The following is a 21,672-nucleotide window of genomic DNA, read 5'->3' on the forward strand; positions in this document are numbered from 1 at the left end:
TCATAAAAGTGCCAGTCATGGCTCGACTGCCTGCCTGAGGAGAGTCTTTGAAGCCTGTTACGGGACACCCCTGAGGCCTTCTCCGCCCGCTGGGTGTCGGACTACACCGGGGCCCCTTGAGCTCCCTCTCCGCTCCGGTACCAGATACAGACATCACAGCCACGAGTCGGGCCGTTCTGGCCGGGCTGAGAATGCCAAACGCAGTTCGAGCTGATGGAGCGGACTGTAAATCAGTCTCAGTAACAGGAAAGGGAGGAAACCGGCTCTTTTTTCTGTTGACTGTTCTCGTTTTGGCCCCTCTAACCTCATGACCTCGGAGCGCTTGCGGTTGCTGGCCCCTCCTGCCGTCTGACTCTTGCTGGCCAAGCTGTTGATGGGACTGAAATTAATTAGCGCCTTCCCACCTTAACCCGCCTCCCCCTTCTTCCTCGCTCCAGACTGAGCGCTCAACGCGGTCTTGAAAGAGGGCCGCCTTTCCGCATTGGGAAAGAACCGATTTATCAAGGTCCGCTTCGGCTGCTGCCATCAAGAGGTGCAGGAGTCACAGGAGGAAGATGAACAGGGCGCTTCCCAGCTGTCGCAAGATATCAGTGGGGTCAGGATCATCTGTCAGGTGGGCGGCAGGGCAGATGTGGTTTCCTCTTCTCGCTGCTGCCGGTTACGCAGCGTCATTCACGCATGATGTGGATCAGATGTGCTCCGTACAGATGCTCGGAAGATCTGAACTTCTGCCAAATCATTCAACAAATGCGGGGGAGTCGTCTCATATCAGATATATTTTATAAGCCAAATCTTCAGGGACTCAATAGTCTTGACAGTGCTTTGACAAACAGCATGAGGTCTGATCCGCAACGCAACTTATTTCAGCTATGATCTTTAATAGGGATTGAATCTGACTGATATTCAGAGTTTGTTTGTGCTTGTTATTTCAAGCTGTTTTAAGTGGTAATGCGAATGTGTAAGGAAAAGTAGTCAGCAGCATTTATGCTACGCAATGCAAGAGGTCAACAGCGCCCCACATCTCTCTAATGAAAATCTGTGGTGAAAAATGGAAGTGCAGCCTAAATACTTAACATTTTTATTACAGTAAAGTGTAGTAATGTTTTTTGGCAGACTGACTACTTTGTGCATAGTTATACATTACTTCATATCCCATGTTTAAACTAGGGTTAATGTAGAAAAACCATTGTTTTCTAAGGGAATGCATCAGTAAAAATTCAGAAAATTACAGAAAAAGACAGAACATTTACAAGAAAAAATGGGGAACACAATTAATTATATGTCCTCATAATAAAACTCAAATTTTACAGCACATTTCTGTCGCTCCAGCTTTTTTACTGTTATTCTTTTACAGCGTACAGTATAAAATCTAATATTTTTTGCAACATTCTGCACTTACTCTTTTGAAATCAAGCCACATCTGGTGGTTAATGGGACAAGCATAAGAAGTTTATAAATGATATCACTTTATGACAATTGTAATTAAGAAATAATGAACAAACTTTATTTGATGTCCTTAAAAATGACGAGTCGTCTGTCGTTCTAATTTCAGATCCGGGGCGTCACTCCGTTTTAATGCTCGGCTACGACGTTTCATTTGAGACACTGCACGCCGTAGACCAATCACAGCAGAATAGACCATCTGACCAATCAGATCACAGTAGGCTGACAGAAAAGAGGGGATTAGACAGATGAATGGAGGTAATAATAACTGCCTATTATTAGAAACTGAAAGTGTTTTTACAGGTGTATGTACGTAACTTTTTGTTGGATGCTCCATAAACCAAAGTAGGACCTTAAAAAACACCAAATATTTACTCTTTAATCTATAACAGCAGTTCTTACAATTGAAACATTACTATGAATCAAGTACTTCCAAAGACACTCAGTTGGATGTTTTGTTATTATGTGTAGTTAGTTTCAAAGCTTTGTTTCCTTCCAGGGTTGCTGCTGATTTCATCCCAGAGAGTTGATTCCTCCCACTGTCGCCTTTGGCCTGCTCACTGGTCGATCAGTTGGGCACTATTTTTCTGTAACAATACGCTTGGATATGCATTTACATTTCACTTATAATGAACTTGAAAGGATTCAAGCATCAGAAACAGCCGCTTAATAACTTTTGGATCATCATGGAGTATAATGGACTGATGTGTCTAGTGAACCGACTATTAAAAGAACATCATGAAACATATTCCAAAAACTGTCAAATATAAACCTACAATTAGGAAAACGGCACATCCTTCAACCTCCAATACGCCCACCATGCCCAGAGATATTAGCATCTCTGAAAACAGTTGGCTGTGCTCTGCATGAGAAGGAGCTTTCGGATGGGCACAGCGTTTATGAGGGCGTGCCTGCTGGGTCCTCATCTGCCAGATGAAAGTCTCCAGGAGTCAGAAGTTCAACAAAGTAGCTTTTTTTCTGCAAGTTTTGCACTGACAATATCAGATCATGTTTTGTCATTTGAATGCACTTCTTATCTTCCTACCTTCCCCTGTCTCAGAATAATGTGCAGAGAAAAGTCTTAATACATTATTCACAGGACGAGTGCTCTCTGGCACTATCAGACTTTGCTCTGTTTGGTACCATAGAGGGGGCTCAGGCTCGGTAGGCCCCTATTTGTCTGTCCCCTATCAGGGTTTTAAAAATATTGTGTCGGCCATCTTGTTTGAAATGTTTCAAAACCTGCTGTCTCAATGAAGCATGTGTAGAGAGAGAGAATTATTGCATTGGTGTTCTCAGCTTACATGAAGAGAGATTGCATAATAAGAGGTCATTTGAATCCTGTATGTACAATAGAAAAGAACACGGGAAACATGGTGTTCACCTTGTATCTGTTCCACACCGTCTGCAGTCCCTTCGCACACCCCTGACCGAAGTGCGACTATGAGAGCAGATTTTTTTATTTCCATTTGGAGGTGCAGACACGCATCATAAGATCCAGTAAAGTAATGAATCAGTTTGTCACGTGAAAATGCATTGGTTTGAATGTGTAGGTCCACTACTTTTATTGATAAAAACATTTATTACAAACTTCCTAAAGTCATCCAAAAATATTAATACAGAGATTTTTTTTTTGCATTTACTCGGTTCCGCTAGATGGTCGGCCACGCTGTGCTGAGCAGGAAATATTAAAGATCAGCTTTAAAGATTATCCCAGGAGATTAAGATTGTATCGTCTGTATTCCCAAACAGCTTGGTTGGAGCTGGGGCCAAAATGAATTTTCCCTGCAGTTATTAGGTGTCATTCATACAGTTAGCACCTCAGAAAGGTCAAGATTGTCATAAGTCGGGGCGACGTGCAGACAGGCGTGCAATAGTCCATTGATTTTCCAAATGCACCATCGGGCTTAAACTTTACATCTGACAAAGATGTCAAACTATCTGACTGGTTTAGTATGAGCACTTTGAACATTTGACAGTACAGGAACAGACTGCAAAGATAAAGTGGAATTGTGTTATTATCACAATCATATCAGAGTGACGTTATGTATACAGTTCACGAATGAGAAATACATATTATGAAAAGGGTTGGTAACCAAACAACGGCAGCACCCAAGGGCGGCAATATTGCATTAAAACGAAACCAATACAACTCAATGGATACAGCCGATGTCCGGTTACCAACATTCTTCAAATGATCTTCTTTTGTGTTCTGCAGAAGAAAGAAAGTCCGGTTTAAATTGACGAGTGGGGTTAGTAAATGATGACAGAATTTTCATTTTTGGGTGAACTGTTGCTTTAAGCAAAAGCTTCCGTTTGCTCTCTTTTTAATCTCATTTTATGTCTGGGAGAAATCAATTATTTAGATTATTCTCAATCCATTGAAACCTTGTGTTCAGGCATCACTGCATACTGGCATTGCATGGCCACTTTGAATTAAATCTCAAGTCTCGCTCTTTCCCAACGTCTTTTTTACTCCGAAACATTACATGATGACGACATCGCTATATACTACCATATAATGCACATTTGTGTTGCGTTGATATGATCAGGTTTAAGAGATTACATTTAGATTTAATGAGGTTACAGTTATTTCTGTGAAAGATAAAATCAAGTTCTGCGTATATATTACAACTTGTCTTTTAGACAAAAGCTTGAAAAATCTATGAAAACATCCTCTATTATGCATCACTGGATCAAACTGTAAATGTAAACTCCAGCTTTGTGCACATAACCGCTGTGTTTTCACATCTCTCAACAATCTCTCAATCATTTCTATTCACCCAACGGGCATCTTGATTCAACTCTTCTACACCAAATAAGTGTTATTTCATCTGTCAGTCAAGGTGCCAACAGTGAGAGTCTCGACCCCATGGGCAACAGTTGTGTCAAAGACGTCCTTCTGTGCAAACCACCCATATGCTTAAAAAGCCCAAATGCTTCTTTACATCGTGTTCCGGCAGCTGTCCGTCAGTAATCTCAAATCAAGCCCCTGTACCAAAACAAAGCCTCTCCCACTTTCCCAGAACGCCATAGACCTGGCACGGCTGATCAGTCATCGTAATGCCCGGCTAGACGGCCATCTGAGACCTCAAGCCTGTGAGCCATTGATTTTCCAGCAAGTTTCTTTCCCTTGCCAGTTAATAAGGGGTCTTGTGTCTGGACTTCAGAAGACTGTAAGTGAAGGTTGAGTCAACAGAGGACCAGCGAGCGTAAAGGTGGAGGGAGATTGATGCTTAGTGAAGGGTTCAGATTCTCCCAGAGATAGTAACTCTAATCTCTAAAGTTCATGAAGTGTTGGCAGGGCTAACTGCTAACTCTCTTCTGTGCAATACATAAAGGAAGATTTTTTAAACATCTGTGGCGTATAATGGAAATGAATGGAGACAGGGGCAGTCAAGTTCAAAAAAGCACCATCAAATCTCTCCATATTACTTTATAATAATTTGTGCTTGACAGCCTCCGTGATTGTTGAATTTAAAGAAAATCACATCGGCATAAAAGACTGACAGAATGACAAGACACGCGAAAACTGTGATGTTAATCGAGGTTATCATATGAAAAAATATATAATTCAAATAATACAAATATTCCTGTTGTATTTCTTAAAAGTGAATATGTATCAAGTTTTTTCAGGTGTGAACAAATATAGATCAACTTTTCAAGCTATTTTGACTTGTTTCTCCAGTTTTAATTTTCTGCAAATAAATGCAAATACAAACAATATTTTTATTTGAAATTGGACAAAAATATTGTTTGTCGTTGACAGAATGAAACATAAAGGATCATTTTACCTAAACACTACATATAAACAGTCCATTTTAAAATCCGAATTTGTTTTTTCACGGCTATATTTTCATGTTGGGCAGAAGTCAACCTGTTTATTTTTGAGTAAACTTTTGCTTTAACAAAATGCTATTTGCAAGAATCCACAAAATCACGGCCTGTGTATGAAAGATACGAAGGAAAATGCAACACGAGCCACTTCTAAAACGACCGCTGGGTGCTTCATGTTTTTTTTGATGTGAGGCCAGTTTAATTGAAAGTTTCAGATGTAATCTTCTGTAATCTTCCTTAACCTCATCTTCCAATGTTAGCTCAGATGTTCAGATATTAGAAAAGGAAAACATCTACCATGAGAAGTTATGCACACACTATCATAAAGTGAGTCATAAAGGCGGCTTGCATTGCATTAGTGTGTCTCAACTGGCATCACAAAAATGGGTCAGAAGTCGGTTCTGCCAAAATGGTGCAAGACAAATAAGCCAAAATACAGAAGCAAAACTCTTCCTTATATTTTGATGTAGACATTACAGGCTGTGTCTATGGTCATTTAGTGCTACTGCTATCTGGATCTACATTAGAGATGCATCTTGACATGCAGGTGATGTAAATGTTTGTGCAGTGGAAAATGTGTTATGCATAATGAATTACTAGCAAAATTACAATTTGTGTCGCATGGCATCGCAACACAATATCCAATATAAAATCCTTGCAAAGCAGTGAAAGAGTTGGAAAAAACGACTGACAGGTTCTATTCTTTGTGAAATGGTCACATTTAATGAACAACTTCTCATTTTATATACATCTATAAAAAAACCCAGATACAGGTTACAAGAATCTAAAGCTAATACATACATTATTAAATAATAAACTTTTTCTCATGTTAAAGATACATATCATAGTTTACAAAATATGGTCAAAGAGAATTAAGCAGTTATGAAGGTGTGAAAAAACAAACTAACACAAACAAACAAAAAACTAAAGTTCTAAAATTATACTTTATTTAATGATACAAAAAACCTTGGATAAGGTAGTATTAAATCGTGATGTTGACTAGAAAAGTCAGTAATAATCAGAGAGTCGGAGAGCGAAAACATGGTTCAGCACGGTGCGTGATCTTGAGATGGTCTGACACAACACACTGAGCGTTCTGTTTACAAAAGGCCGTCCAGAACAGTCCAAACCAATTTATATTTACAGTCTCAACTTCTCTGTGTTCAGGGGCCAAAAATGATAAAAGTAAAATTGAGGACAAAGTAAAGAAACAGATATCAAATAATGGCCTTCAAGCTTAATTTGTTACTCCTCCGTCTTTGAAGTATGTGAAGGTGTTGTACTGCCAGCACCAATCCCTTACAGACACAGGTTTGGGGAAGCTAGGGATTATGGGAAAAAAACAGTCCGGGTCTTTGGCATGATGAATTAGCTGTATGTTGCGGAAATCGATGTTACACAAAACGCGTTTTTTCTGTCTCTGGAACAGTTTGAAGAAATGAATGGAGTGGAACATTTCGTGTGAGGAATAAAAAGGAGGGTAAATATGTTGTTCTGTTTGTTCGTTTGTTGTGCTGCCAGGCAGGTGAAACTTGCGTCCCCAAATCTTTTGCTCCCCTGGGGTTCCGTTCCTGTGTCTGTATCCGTTCCGTCTTCCATAAGCTCTCATCGTCAGCGATGTTGAAATATTCCATTGTTCTTTTGTCTTGCTTATGTAAATGTCTCCATTTATTAATCTTTCTAGTTTTTTTCTTTTGTGAGAAAAAGAACTTCAATTAAATTATCAATGCACGATATCTATTAACATGTGCAAAATAGAAATAGTAGACTCCTCGTTTTTCCACAGGAATGACGCTCACACATCTAAAAAGAAGACAGAGAAAAAATATATGTTACTTTTGAGGCTCTTGGTAGTGGAAACAGGTTCTTTAGACAATGAAAAGGTCTTAAAGACATTTTGTCGCATATTTTTTAGGGGTGAATATAAAATAAAGCCACAAACATGCCCACCCAAAACATTTTTAATACACTGAAAAAACACAATATTACATTAACAAGAAAAGTGGGAGAACATTTTAATTTTACAGGGAGCAAAATGTTATTTTACAGTTTATTTCTAGTGCCCCAGCTCAGGATTTCTTTTTACAGTTTATTTTTTAAATACGGTCAAAAACTGTAAAATTACAGAAAAAGACAACAAATCTACAAGAAAAACAGGGAAAACTATTTACTATATATCCTGTAACTTTACAGGGGGAAACAATATTTTACAGTACATTTCTGTTTTTTAACAGAAGATTTTTTAACAGTGTGACATAATCCCCATATGACGATACAAATTGTTTATTTACCACAAATTACAGCTCTAAATAAATAATTCTGACCACCTCAATCTCCTTTAAAAATATTGAGCTCCCCCTTCACAAGCTACTACAGCATAAATCACTTAAATTAGAGCAAACAGAAACCAATGATGACAGTTTCCACACAGCTCCCAACCCGTGCCAGTAGGAAGGTGTAATTGGTAAGCAGCCACCCGTGATGTTGCCTTTAATTTTGTCTTGGCCTGATATAGACTGACCAATTAAATCTCAAATCTGAGAACGGCTCACGGCGGATGCATAAGGCAGAGGTAATTCTGCGTGGCCGTCTCATGAGGAAAACACATTCAAGCCTCGAGACACTATCGTACACTTCCTCCTGGCTTCCAGCTCCATGCATGAACTTGCTTTAATTAGAGATGGGCTCGTTACGCCGTGTTGCTGAGTTGAAGATAACAGGCAGGCTGTAAACAAACCCGCTCGTTACTTGGCTATCTCGTCCGCTTTCCTGCCTCATGCCGGGGATCCAATGAGGTTTATGTGTCTGTGAGCACCAGTGGCCAGACTCGTCCCACCATTTCTCTGGGGTTCAGAAGATGAGAAGCTTGGCGTTTATGGTTCTCATGAAGTGATGGTCTAGTTTGGTGAGTTATTCAACACAGTCAACTAGGGCCACAGTTTTTTGCCAGGTTGATCACACAAAAGTTGTGCTCACTTCATATGAACAGGCCTAGTATCTAGTCTGATACGTGTTGTGTGTTGTCTTCAGAATGAGTCTTCCTGTAAAAACCCAGCTACTATAGATTTCTATATTTCCTAAAATAAACTGAAAAAAACTATGCCCCCCGGATCCATCTTACATTTACATTAAGGCATTTGGCAGACGCTTTTTTCCTATACATTTTACATAGGTATCTGCAATCCCCTGGGATCCAACCCACAACCTTACGTTGTTAACGCAATGGTCTCACCACTGAGATACAGGAAAACTTGGGTCCCCCCGGGAGGCCACGGCCGTCAGTTTGAGAACCACTGGTGTAAATAATATTCTGTATGAATATAACCTTCATATCTTTGTTACTGGCTATGTAAGGCCATTCAGGGTGGTCACGTATATCCAGCAGATGTAGTAACTCCATATTTGATCATGCTTGGAGCGTGAACTTTCGGGGCTGTGTAAAAGATTCAGCATTACAGGTTTTGATGATGGCACGTACCACATGATGGACAGCAGCACACAGGCCAAGAGCAGGTGGGTTGACCAAAGAAGCGTGGAGCAGGCCGCTATGGGCTCACCTGCTCGTGGTGCAGCCGAGGGTGGCCCCGGGGTGGTTTCTGTAAAAGGAGAAAAAATTGGTCACCAATTCGAAATATTTAGACACAATAATGTAATTTCTCCAAGGTATGCATGTGCGAAATGGCAAGAGCTGGCTGAAATTGCTAGTCAGATATATCAGAATTTTGAGAAAAGTTTCTCAAGCTTGTTTCCCTCAAGAAACAAAAAGCTGAAGTGATTGTTTAAGAAAAAGAACTTCTTACTGGAATGCCAAATGTTGCCATTTGAGCGGCATCAAATTCAGTACGGCATATGGTAGCAGATGAACTAGACATTCACTATAGAGCTGTGTTTTGTTTTCCGCATGAGCTATGACAGGTGCTTGTTTGTTCCGGCGGAATCTGTGATCACACATTTTCAATTATTTGCTGTTCACTGCTGCACTATTATCTGAAAGATTTTTCATTTTGCTCTATGATTCATATTAAATGTGAACCTAAACTGCACAGATTATTGAATGCCTGGCTACACGAGAATAGATCAAGGAAATCCTGCATGCAAGGTTTAATAATATTTAGATCTTAAAACTCATGTAAACGCGGCGGGACAGGATGCTCCTCTATTTATTGAGTGCGTTTATGCTGTGCATTGTAAATGTGTTTAAAATTCAAGATATTAGTTATTGTTTAAATGTCACATTTACTCTATTATTTTTGAAGAGTGATGGTGTGTGAAATGACTCTCCGGAAAACATCTGATATAAAGCGAAGGGCGTTGTCTCGTGATATGCCTCTCATCTCAATTTAACCAAATAAAAACGCTGAAGTAACACAAACCAGATAAAAAAAGGAGAAATTATTGCAAGGATGGTCTATTGTTTTACCCAGGAGAGAAAAAGAAAAGCTTTTAGAGAGAATATTTTGACACATGGCTCACAAAGGCAGCAGGTGCAGAAAGCGTGCGATTCTGCTGACTTCCGTGATTCTGCCGTCCGTTCCAAGTATAGTGTGGATTAAATAGCACGCACGGGCTGAAACTCAATACTAGTCCGCCGGATCAAACAGAGCAAGGTAGCCGTCACTAGATATCACTTCTAATAACAGTAATCGAGTTGTCAGAGCTATTTTAGTCACTGGGGTTTTCAAGTTTCTGCCCCTGAAACAGGCGATGTATCAATACTTGTAAACCCCAAAAGTGAGCAAGTGAAAATGTAAAGGAAATAATAGCAGGCCTTTTTTGGTTTAAAGGAATAGGTAACCTTGAAAATAAAAATTCCTGTTTTCTGTGTGATCATTTGCAAAATTTTGGCAACCAAATACCGTTGGTCCCCATTGACTTCTATTGTATGGACAGAAAACCAATGCAAGTCATAGGGGACCAGCGTTTTTCATGTTCTTCAGAAGTCATACAGGTTTGATTTTCATTTCGAAGGTGAATAATTCCTTTAAGCAGGTCGGCAAAACTTTTCTCGCATATGCTGTAGACATGGCGACTTATCAGCTAAAAGGTTGATGTTGAAGTTTGCAATAACTTTCATTTTGAATGAAAATAAGCATTTAAAAACAATTGAAACATTAGGGGAGACCAGAAATATCACAAGACTGATGTGATGTAAAAGTCGGAAGAAACTACGTTACCAAAAAATGATTTACACTAGTAACTTGAGTTTGTAAATCAAACGTTGTTTCTCTCTAATGGTGTATCTCAATGTGTTTCATGTATTTGTTTAATTATACATAAACAACAAATTTCATTAACTTGGAAGCAGAATAGGACTGCATTAATATGTATAAATATGTTTTTCTGAAAAAAGTGTTTCAGACTGTGACTTTGCATAAAAACCCAGATTTGTTTCCATCAAATTAAGTACACCGTTTTACCTGACTACAGTCTGTTTAGCAGTTGCATTTTCCATAAACCTAACAGAATCTGACGCCATTTCATCACTGTCCTCCGTTTACATCAACTATTCGTCTGTTATTAACCCTCTTTGACAGCAGAGGGCAGCGCGACTTAGACACTCGCTCCTCATTATAAACCTCAGTTACAGTTTGATGAGAGACAGGAGATCACTGGGAGAGAGTTTAAACGGAGAGCGGACGTACGGTTGACGGCGCAAGCGTACCTTGGATAATGTCGCTCTCAGTGGTGGAGGTAATGGGCTTGGGTTCTTCCATCCAGGGGGTGGCGTGGACTGCCACGCTCCAGTCGCTCCAGGTGCCGGTCTCCATGTCCTTGGCCGCCAGTTGGATGATGTACTCTTTCCCAGCGTAGGCGTCGGTAATAATGTGGGAGGTACTGTCAGAGAGCTCCACCTGTCAATCAATGACAAGAGAGCCAATCAGGGATATGGAACTTATGGGAATCAAGGGTGCTGTTGAGATGATTAGATACATGTATATGCGGTGAAAAATGTTCCATTGGAAGTGATCTTATTGAATGGCTTGCTGAAGGTCGAAAGAAAAAAGTAGCTGACATTATTCCCATCAATGTGTTCAACATATTGACAAACAAAGTGCACGCAAGAAAGACTCTGATGCTTATGATTTAAAAGAACTACATTTGTTTTTGAAATGCATTATATGTTTATGGGCGTTCTCAAACAATGACATATGAACTTTACGTCTGCCTGTAGATCACTTTCTGTTTGTGCAGTACACTTCTTCACACCTGAAGGCCACCTGTGGGTAATGAGGTTGAGAGGGCCGCTTAACTACAGCACAAAGAGGCTGGGAAGTCCCGTGCATGTTTTTGCCGCTTCGAGTAAGGGGGGAAATTTCACTAATGCACTGCAGCTGAGGCCTGTGGAGGGAGATGAGTAATGGTCCAGCATCTATGACTCATCTCGCACATCCATCACCGGCCTGTCCTGCACCTCTGCAGCTCCGGTCTGGAACTGAAATCCAGCAAACTCACACGTGAAGAGCTCGGTCTCAGTCGTGCCCTTTCTCGCATCATGTATTTCACAGGCCAGGGTTGGTTCCAATTGCAAATGAAGGAATTGGCTCCATGGGATGTCATTCGAATTGACCACGCCCCACACGTTTGATTTTCAATGACAGAAAGAGAACAACAATACAGAGAAACAGTCAGATGCAAAATGACCATCAAACTGTTTCAATATTATTTCAAATTGACAATTTCAATTTGGAGCCAGAGAGCAGATTATTCAAAATAGAATTAATGTGTTATATATAATTTATTAATTGAATATTTGGGGATCATTATTATATCATCTAATGATTAGGCAAATAATCCACGTTCTGTGTTTATGATGCATGTTTTTATGTCATTTACACTAAAAACAAAACGTACATAATCAATTTATGTTCCTTCAGTTTTATTTCTACCTCTTAAATTCAAATTTTGAGGAACAACGTCCTGTTTATAAACTCAGAAACTGAGCTAAAATGTCAAAGTTATTCTCAACCCAACTCTGAAGTGCGCACAACCCTAACACACATATACAGTATGCACGCGAGAAGTAATACGGAGGAACAGTGAAAATGACTTCATTCTGTTTACAAAGCGGCAAGTGTACTTTCTAGAATTTGCTATTACTTCACTGCCTCCCGGGTCACCTAACCGCTGTTGTACATTGCAGACAAAAAGCGTGCAGGAAAATTGAAGTCTGTATACTGCGAGACCAAAGAATGCTTCATCCGCACCTGAGCTGCTGTGAACAAAGACGAGAAGAGCTTTATTTCTTTCCACTAGTGCTGTCTGCACGTCTCACTATCTCGTGTCTAGTGACAAACGCGGCATTGAGTGTCGGTTAGCCTCTGCATTTACATTTTTATTGAACTTTGCTCATTTCCCCAGTGCTTCCTCTAAACCCACAAAACAAAAGCTGCATCCTTTTAATTTGAGATTAAACCACGTTCGCTGCGCTTTCACCCGAGGTTGCCATTGAGCTCCTGAGCTGCGGCATCTTTGATGCGATCCAAATTCATCATCTTTTTGTCCTTTTACTGTCCTATATTTCAAACAGAAGCAGACAGAAATGTCCTTGAATTGTAAACACATAGAAAAATCCCATCACGTCACATTAAATCATGACTTTTGCTACAGTGCGACACAAAGGTTGTCAGTCTTTGAGGACATTAAAGCACCATAAATGCACACTCTTAAAAAAAGGTGCTAAAAGGGTTCTTCAGGCCGATGTCGTAGAGGAACCATTTTTGGTTCCACAAAGAACCATTCAGTCAAAGGTTCTTTAAAGAACCATCACTTTCTAACTCTTTTATAATCTGAAGAACCTTTTCTGAAACAGAAAAGTTCTTCAAATGTTAAAGGCTCTTTATGAAACCAAAAGGTTATTTTATGGCATCGAAGAACCTTTTGAAGCACATTCTTTTTAAGAGTGTTCAATAAAATGAGTTAGTATAGGTTTTTTGATGTATTTTGTATGTTTTTTAAAGTCATGCAATAGTAAGAACATCAGAATTATTCTTAGCCGAGTAATAGATTTTAAGTTTTTAGGCACACTTTCCCCCAAAATACCACAAGTTTGGCTTAGATTCTTGTCAAACACAAATGACCAGGCTAATAAAGGTCAGGATTACTTGAAAATAACAGCTGTTTTTTTCACTTAGGTTTGTACATGAACTATAAAGCGGCCTTCCAAAAAGAGGACTGGACACCCCTGCTTTAAATATAAATTGATTTTATTTGGAAATGGACAGAACTTTGCTTATCCAAATCAGGGACCTGTAGCTCTGATGCCCAGTTTCACCTGTAATTCTGTTGCACAAATCAACATCCAATTGCTGCCCTCCTGTGAACGCTGTCAGCCCTGAAGATGCCACACGAAGTCAAAAGGCCCTTTGCGAAGTGCAGTAATTTTAGGATACATAAAACCACGCATAAAACACTATCATCGGGAGACCGTCATGGAACTTGAGTTGGTGGATATTGAAAATAAAACCCGCCTGAAGTCTTTAAAACATTAAAGGCTAGACAATTTATCAACAGTCAACACGAGACAGTACAGACTGCTTCCTGTTTGCTTTTGGATCAGTAGAGAGAATCAAGACATCAGCTGATGTCTGAGACGTGCTTTTAGAGAAAGCTATTTATATAGGCGTATCATTATGAAGCAAACATGTTCTGACCCTTATACGTGGCCATGCACTAATATCTCAGATGCTTCAATGGGCATTCTGTCTGCCTTTGTAATGTATACTACACATTCTTAGTCTTATTGTGAACAATTCATCTATCTGTGCATGTTATATAGAAAAAAAATCATAATGTTTCAAAAAACAGTTGAACTGATATCACAAACCAAGATAAAGGTATTTTTAGGGCTGGCATGATTACAGTTTAGCATATTTTAAACCTTCTGTCTACAAAGCCTGATGTCTTGCGATTAAAATCTCTCATAATTATTTCAGACAAAAATACAAGAACTGTAGTTTTCTGAGCAGCAAATGGAGCCGGCAGACCCTCGGCGGTGACTGCTGGCTTATTATCGTGATCATGCTGGGATATTTTCTCAATTCTGCCCACTTCCCGCATTCCTGCCTCCAGCCCAGCTGTGTTTAAAGCTGACAGGAGTGCAGTTCAGCTAACCCCACCTGATGCCTGCTTGACCAAATACACGGGCAGCTTCTGTTACATGCAGTTTTCATTCATTCAGGTGACGAGAGAAAAAGTCAAAATTATCAATTTTTACTGTTTAATGACTTTGGTTGTTCAACATCAAATGTAACACAATGTTAGCATCAACGATGTATTCTTGTTAATCATACAGTCAAATCTAACCAGGTACACTTAAAAACCTTTGTGACCCAGCGTTGGTTCCCAAAATGCTGGGTTGCTTTAACCCATTGTTGAGTCATTTATAAGCCATTTTAACTGGAGATGCACCGATAAAACATTTCTCCACTGATACTGAATTTTCAGAGTGATATCTGCCAATACCGATTCTGAAGATTCAATTTATATTTCTTAACCTTCTAAATGTTATTCATTCATGTGATGACTGCGGATTGTGTTGAAAATGTTCAACTGATACAGATTATTGGCCGATATATCGGTGCATCTTTTAATTTAAAGCAACCACTGGGTTCGTCCCTTATGACCCAATTCTGGGTGGAAAATAAACTAGCATTTATAGACTACACCAAATGAATAAAGCTGCATCTACTTTAAGACTTAAACACAGTTTAGAACATTTACATTCATGCATTAAGCAGACTTTTTGTGCATTTGAGTTTCTTTATATTTCATCAAATAGGAATTGAACCTATGACCTTGGCATTGCTAAAGCCATGACCTGTTGAGCTAAATGGACGCCTATATCATTATAAAACAAATATCATGAAGGAAATTGGCAGGAATCATTTTGAAGGCAACAACCCTTCCTATTTTGTCAACTAGCTTTCCTTGTTTCCCGAAGAACCCAATCAAATCACTATAGGAAGTCTAGCAGAACAGGAAGTGTTACCATCACAGATCATTGATGACTAATTTCGGCTGATGGCTTACAGCTCCCATGTTCCTCTTCTCCAAACGACGTCTCACATCACCGAGAGTGCAAACAAACAGCGTTAATTCTCAAAGTAACTGATCTAGAAGTTGTGGCTTGCCAAGTATGCGCATTAAGCTAAATCGCTGGGTTTGGAATACACGCTGAGGGAAGAGCTCATGCCATGCCAAGAATACACACAAATGCACTCTTCGGAAGAACAGATGGGAAAAACCCAGTGAATCAAGTCATTCCATAGAGGACTATACTGTTTTCTATATAAGCTTTACTCTGTAAACAAGACCTCCTATAGAAGCAAAACAAGAGTTAGGGGATACCAACCCAACTAACACCATGTAAATAAAACAGTTAAGACTAGCTTAATAACAGGGGTGTTATTTCTGTGCCATGTGCATTTCTTGGCCAATTCGGCTTAATCCCTGAGTATACACAAGCGGTCGGAGGTATTCCTTAGTTCCAAGTTGCTAAATCCAGGCAAAGTACCAAAACATAGTCTCCCATTTGTCTTGGGCTATTCATGCAACATGACTACTCATAAAATATGCACAAGATCTGAACAGCATCCCAACAAATCAATTATTTATATTATCCTCAGAATGGGCAGAACAAGAGATACAAAAAGAATTGATGTTGTTTAATAGAGTTTAATGTCTGTTTACTTTTAGTCTGGTTATATTATCCAAATCTCATTTTATCAGTGTTTTTACACAAAAAGATTTTAATTATCGATTCAACTTTCAGGAATTTTACATGAATGCAGGAGAATGCACTTTACTTGTTGTTCTAGTGCTGGCCCTTGGCAAACTTGAAATAAGTCATGATAAATTGCACACTGCAATGTATTCATCAGTAATACAGGCCTGCATATCTAAAGAGAGCCGTAAACAAAGATGATATGGTCCATTAAATAATGTGTTTTAGTACAGATTGTGAAATACCTAGTGAAAATATGTATACAAATAATGCAACCCATCAAATTACTTTTATATTATTTCAAGGTTGTGTATGCAAACAACGACTAGAGAAGTGTTTTGGTGGCCAAAACAAAGAGCTTTCGTTATTCAACGTAATTCAATTCCTATACTAGTAGCCTGCTGTCTGTTGCACGGACGCTTATCTCATGTATACCAGCGCTATTTCTTTAATGAAACATAAAAATAAATCCTTGTGGTGTATATCAGAATACGCTATCCCAAGTATTCCGCTAGTCCCCATGCCTGGCCAAAAGAGTATAACATCGTCTCTTGATCTATTAATTGCATGTGATGGCTCCAGCTTTCAAGCTCCCCCGGTATTGAAGGATTCATAATAGCACCTTCCTTCTTCATATGTTCAACTAAAGCGGGGACATTATAAATTCATCTTATTTCTCAAGGTGCGAAAGGGTGCTCAAAGCCGACAGTGCTTAGATCTTTTGCTCATTGTGTATTATCTACGGGCAGTATTTTAATCTTCGAATCAGAAATTGCTGTTGAAAACAGCTTAGCCTATACAGTGGGGTGGGGGGGGATTTGTACATTCTTGATAGATTACATAAGGGAGGGCAACGTGACCCCATCTTCTTGCCAGTATCCTGTCCCATTTAACTATAACACCCTGTACTGACTTCAGGCTTTTGGTATGGAAATCGTGGCTTTAAGGGATGTAGATTCTTTTATCTGGCACTGAAATTCTTGGGCTTTCTGCTTCCCGGTGTGTATCCAAGGACAATTCAATATAATTCTCCTAGCAAATGCTGTAAACAATTTTAGTAAGGCGAATTTCTTCCCCCGCCCCTCACTTTCAGACAAACACAATCCGTAACAGAAACACAGGACTAGAATAACTTTTATTCATCCCAATGACTTTTTGACTTTTAAAAACGTTTCAAAAATGGTTTTGAAAATGACACAAAATGTGTCTTTGTTTAACATTATGGGTGACATCATGCACATGCATATTATGTGATTTAAAATCACATTGCCAACTAGTGGCCTGGCATGCATAATACAGCATTTTTTGTTGTTTAGCGAATATGGATGGTTTTTGACAATGTTGTCATCCGAACATGAAACTTTTAAAAAACACAAAGGAATTTTTATTTTTGGAACATTGTTGTCCTGTAAAAGTACCCTTAGTTTTGTGATTGATCAGTAAGTGTCTATTGTGTGTAAATGTATCATTCAGTTAGGTCTTAATAACTCATAACATTAGTTTATGCTTGAAAGAAATTCAAATCCTAGGGAAGTACTGATATTCTTTTACACAGTTTAATTGAAATAATAGGTTTATATTATGATTTGATTGGCAACATTTAAACAGCCTTTAGAGGCCCTTGCGTCCCATCTCTCGCTTGAACGTAGTAGCGAATATAACAGCCATCCTCACGCGAGGGAATATAAATACGCCAGACCAGTCGAGCCAGCGAGCGTGTCTACTGTTGTGGAGAAAGAAAGCAATTACGTGCCACTTCCAAAATTCACATCGGACTTTCTACTGATGGGCTAAAAGAGGCCGGCCAGTGAGAGTCTGTCACTCAAGCTAATGAGAGCTTTTCCCTCAGCCCCCCTTCAGCGGGATCCCTACAGCCAAACCAACAGGTTAAATAGGTAATTGTCTAACACGCAAGTCCCTCTTTGATGGCCATTCACCTGCAGTGCAATTAATATCAAAGGTAGTGGCAACACCTCAGCGCTTATCCGAATGAAAAGGCTGTGAAACTCCAGGAATTCCTTCAAACGTTTCAAAGTCATGAACCGGTTTATACTATTTAAGAGGAAATCATGCAAAGTAGTCGCTAATGAGATGTGTCTCGGTAATGGGTTGAATGTCAACAAAGGAAGTGAACCAGACCGGTTCAGTCAGATACGAACACATTCCAGGAACTTTTTTACACAAATGAGGCAGTTGCTCTTCAAAAAAAAGGAAGGAAAACTTGGATGAGAAACTATTTTTGATGAAGATAACGCAATAGAAGTACTATGACGTATGAACGTGTAAACCCCTTGATTTTGTTAAAGAGTTGCCATTAAACAATGTCCAAAGGCAACAATGGAAGATAAAGTGTCTCTCTTACTTGTTTTGAGTGTACCGTGCTCTCATGGTATGGGGTAACATGTATGTTAATGTTTTACAGTACTTACTATTAATCAAAATGTCGTAAAATAGCTTCAAAATGTGTAAGCTTTAGTCCTTGACTTTAGATTATTTTATTACTGACAGACTGTATACAACCTGTCCCACATCATTAATGAATTTACCTTCAATAACGTTAACTTTTTTCTATATGATTGAAGCACTTATTTATTGTAGTAGGGCCTACTGTTCCGTTCTGTTCTATGTGAATTCAATGACATTCAGAGCTGATCGCAATACATGTTTTAAGAGTCATCCTTTAATAATGATGTTTTCAATTCCCTTACCCTGGAACCTAACCCTCTCTGAAAGCTTTTGACATTTTTACATTGGCAATAAAACTTGTTTAGTATGTTTATTACGTCGCTTACATTACAAGCACATTTGGGATGACCTCATAAACCACGTTCGCGTCATAATGCCCTTACAAACACACACAAGGTCTTGCATAGCACTTTCGGTAAATATTGGAAAGGAACTTCTTTATGAGCCATTTATTTGCAATTGCACCCAAAGTTGTTTAACACAAGTAATGTAATTTGCACTGAAGCTCAACAAGAGTAATGCTACTTATGCTCATGTAAACACCAGCGGAGCGCCACATTTCTACACATGAAGTATTACCTCCGTTAAGGTGTAAGGACAACACTCCAGGCCAAGTTCAGTACATTGCACCCCTGATGGATGTTCCCCGTGCCGGGAAGCATAGGATCATAAGATATTGGTCCTCAGAGGCCTGTGACACTGAATAAGGTGTGTGAATACACAAAGCCTCATCCATCGACATCTCAAGGATGCCCCCGCTGATCCAGCAATCGATATGGGCGGCAGAGAGAGAAAGAGAGAGCCAACAAGCATTTTTCAATCTTCACGCTCAAGGAATCAAGAAACAGCTTACAGTGCCCAAAGGAAAAATAACCTTAGAGCTGAACAAACTACTTAATCATAGTGTTCAAGTTGTCAGGGGTGAATTTTAATGTCTAATGCACTGTAATACAATATGAGAGACAAGTAACGGATGACTAAAGAGCTATAACTCTGCCATTTGCTCAAGCATTGTTTTGGACTCGCAGAAGCATTGCATGAACATGTAATATAGATAACACTTCAGAACAGGTTCATGGTTTATTCAGGGCTTTCATTTATGAGGTATGACCAAAATGATTGCTTATCGTAAGGTGTCTGTGGAGGATTTTAACATTTGTTTCAATTTTTTGTCACGTAGCAGACATGTGAGGGAAATATGGATATGGAATCACAACTTAGCTGTTATGAGCCCTTCCATATTTATTTGTGTACTCGTAGAGTCTTGCTTTCATAGCTTCATTTAAAGGGATACTAAATTCTGTCATCATTTACTCGTCTTCGAGTTGTTCTGAAGAACTCCGAGAAAGATATTTGGAAGAATGCTTATAACCAGACAGATTTTTCCCCCCATTGACTACCATAGTAGGACAAAATACAATGGTAGTCAAAAGTGCCCCAGAACTGTTTGCTGTCCTATATTCTTCAAAGATAAAAACAACCTGAGGCAGAATAGATCTGGACATGATCCAAAATTAAGATGGAAAAATGATTTAAACTAGCCATGAATAAGCACTACATAAAGAAAGGCAAATTTGAGAAAAATCCACATTACAGGCACCTGGATAGAGCATTTTGCATAAAAGATATATTTACAAATGTTGTTTCTCTTTATGAATAGTGTTGATTTATGGATGGTGAATGGTCTCTTGAATGGAAGGATATTAAAGGAAGGCGGCAAAAAAGCAAATAATGGTTTAAGTGCAAATGTTTTAAAACCAGCTATGAAGATAAACCCATCAGCACACAGTCATGCTAATGCCAGGGATAATGGTGTATAATATCACTTGTCTCAGAAAGAATCAAAAGTCCGGCATCTCTGATGACAAGCCTGCAAGGGGGCAATTATGTTAAATGGCACAAGGCAGAACTTGGTGACACAGCACACCAAGTGATGCGACAACCCATACAGTCGTTGAATCTAAATTGTAATGAAAGTGTTCTAGATTCGGCGTACCTCTTGTTTGTGATCTGGAGGGAGAGCCAGAGTGAGAGAGAAAAAGAGCAACAAAGACTACGAAGTGCATAAATGTTTCATTCGCGTGTATTTGCACGGCAGAGGTGCAGACGGGGTCTGGGTGGGGTGGAGAACGGGACTTTGGTGAAAGATGCCTGAATACCCTCTTTTCTCCCTCTAATATCCTTTGCCATGCTAATGGTACTGCAATGCCGGGGCTATTGATTAATCTAAGTGCGGGCCGGAGGATGAGAGACTCTTTTGGCAGATGCACAAAAGGCCATTAAATGCGGGGCAGCCGGAGGGTGGGGTGATATGCAGCGTGTCAGGAGAGGAGAAAGAGCAAACCAGGGAGGGGACGAATGAATGAAGAGAATTGTAGGGAAGTAAGCACATGGAGACTGGGCAATGAGATTTGAAGTCACGATGACACATTTATTTCTGTGGGCAAACATGAAAATGACACTTCTCTGTGTTTGAAGAGTGTTTGGGTGAAACTCATCAAGAATACTTTTAAGAGCACTCAAAGGCGAAGTTTGCGATGCTGATGCTGCCATTGAGCCAGTGTTGCTGTGTTGGGCAGGCTGATTTCTTTAAAAAACATTTCCTAAACGAAATAAAGAAAGGAATACGTTTTCACAGTTTTTTAACATTTGATTTTGGGGTGAAATATGACCCAGAAATGCTCTTCACAGAATTCTTTTCAGTCTGTGCCTCTGCAACGCAATGTTCTCAGTTAAACGAAAATATAAACGACAGCAGAGAGTGTTTCAAGGCTGATGTTTCCATTAAGGGTCTCTTTAAACTGCAAATCAAACAGCACGCGCAAATCCACTGAGAAATCTGTTCCACGTGAGGTCACAAGATGGCAGTTTAAAACAAATAAAAGCCTGAAATGAGACACATGAAATGCTTGTGAAAGTAAAAGATGCCGTGAGCGCAGCGAAAGCCGATGTTTTTTGGAAGTGAACTATCTCAGCATTAGAAGCACATATGGGTCAGCTTGGGGAAATGACACATATTTTGTAGTTATAGAATTTTTATGCGATCCATATATAAGGATGGAAATGCACGGGACATGACAGGTCATGATAGCGTCCCACCAGTTGAAAAAGCCCTTTGGTTGTGCAACAGCGTGAGTGGGCACAGTTTTTAAAAAACGTACATGTCCTGGGCTTTCCAAACACAATAATTTTGTATCCGTGAC

The 21,672-nt window shown here is 39.5% G+C and overlaps 1 protein-coding gene across 2 annotated transcripts in view; it reads right to left on the minus strand.

Annotated features, from left to right (window-relative positions):
* Positions 1 to 5,986: 5,986 nt before the first annotated feature.
* cntfr (ciliary neurotrophic factor receptor) overlaps positions 5,987 to 21,672 on the minus strand; it is a 122,232-nt gene continuing 106,546 nt past the window's right edge. For both annotated transcript variants that reach the window (XM_079448443.1, XM_079448444.1), the window contains 3 exons: positions 10,943 to 11,132; positions 8,759 to 8,876; positions 5,987 to 7,083 (listed from right to left, as the gene is read on the minus strand). In XM_079448443.1, coding sequence (XP_079304569.1) covers position 7,083; positions 8,759 to 8,876; positions 10,943 to 11,132 — 309 coding nt within the window. In that variant the 3' untranslated portion in view covers positions 5,987 to 7,082. The remainder of the gene's footprint in view (positions 7,084 to 8,758; positions 8,877 to 10,942; positions 11,133 to 21,672) is intronic.

This window comes from Barbatula barbatula (genome assembly GCF_947034865.1).
Source record: "Barbatula barbatula genome assembly, chromosome: 24".
NCBI classification, from domain to species: Eukaryota; Metazoa; Chordata; class Actinopteri; order Cypriniformes; family Nemacheilidae; genus Barbatula; species Barbatula barbatula.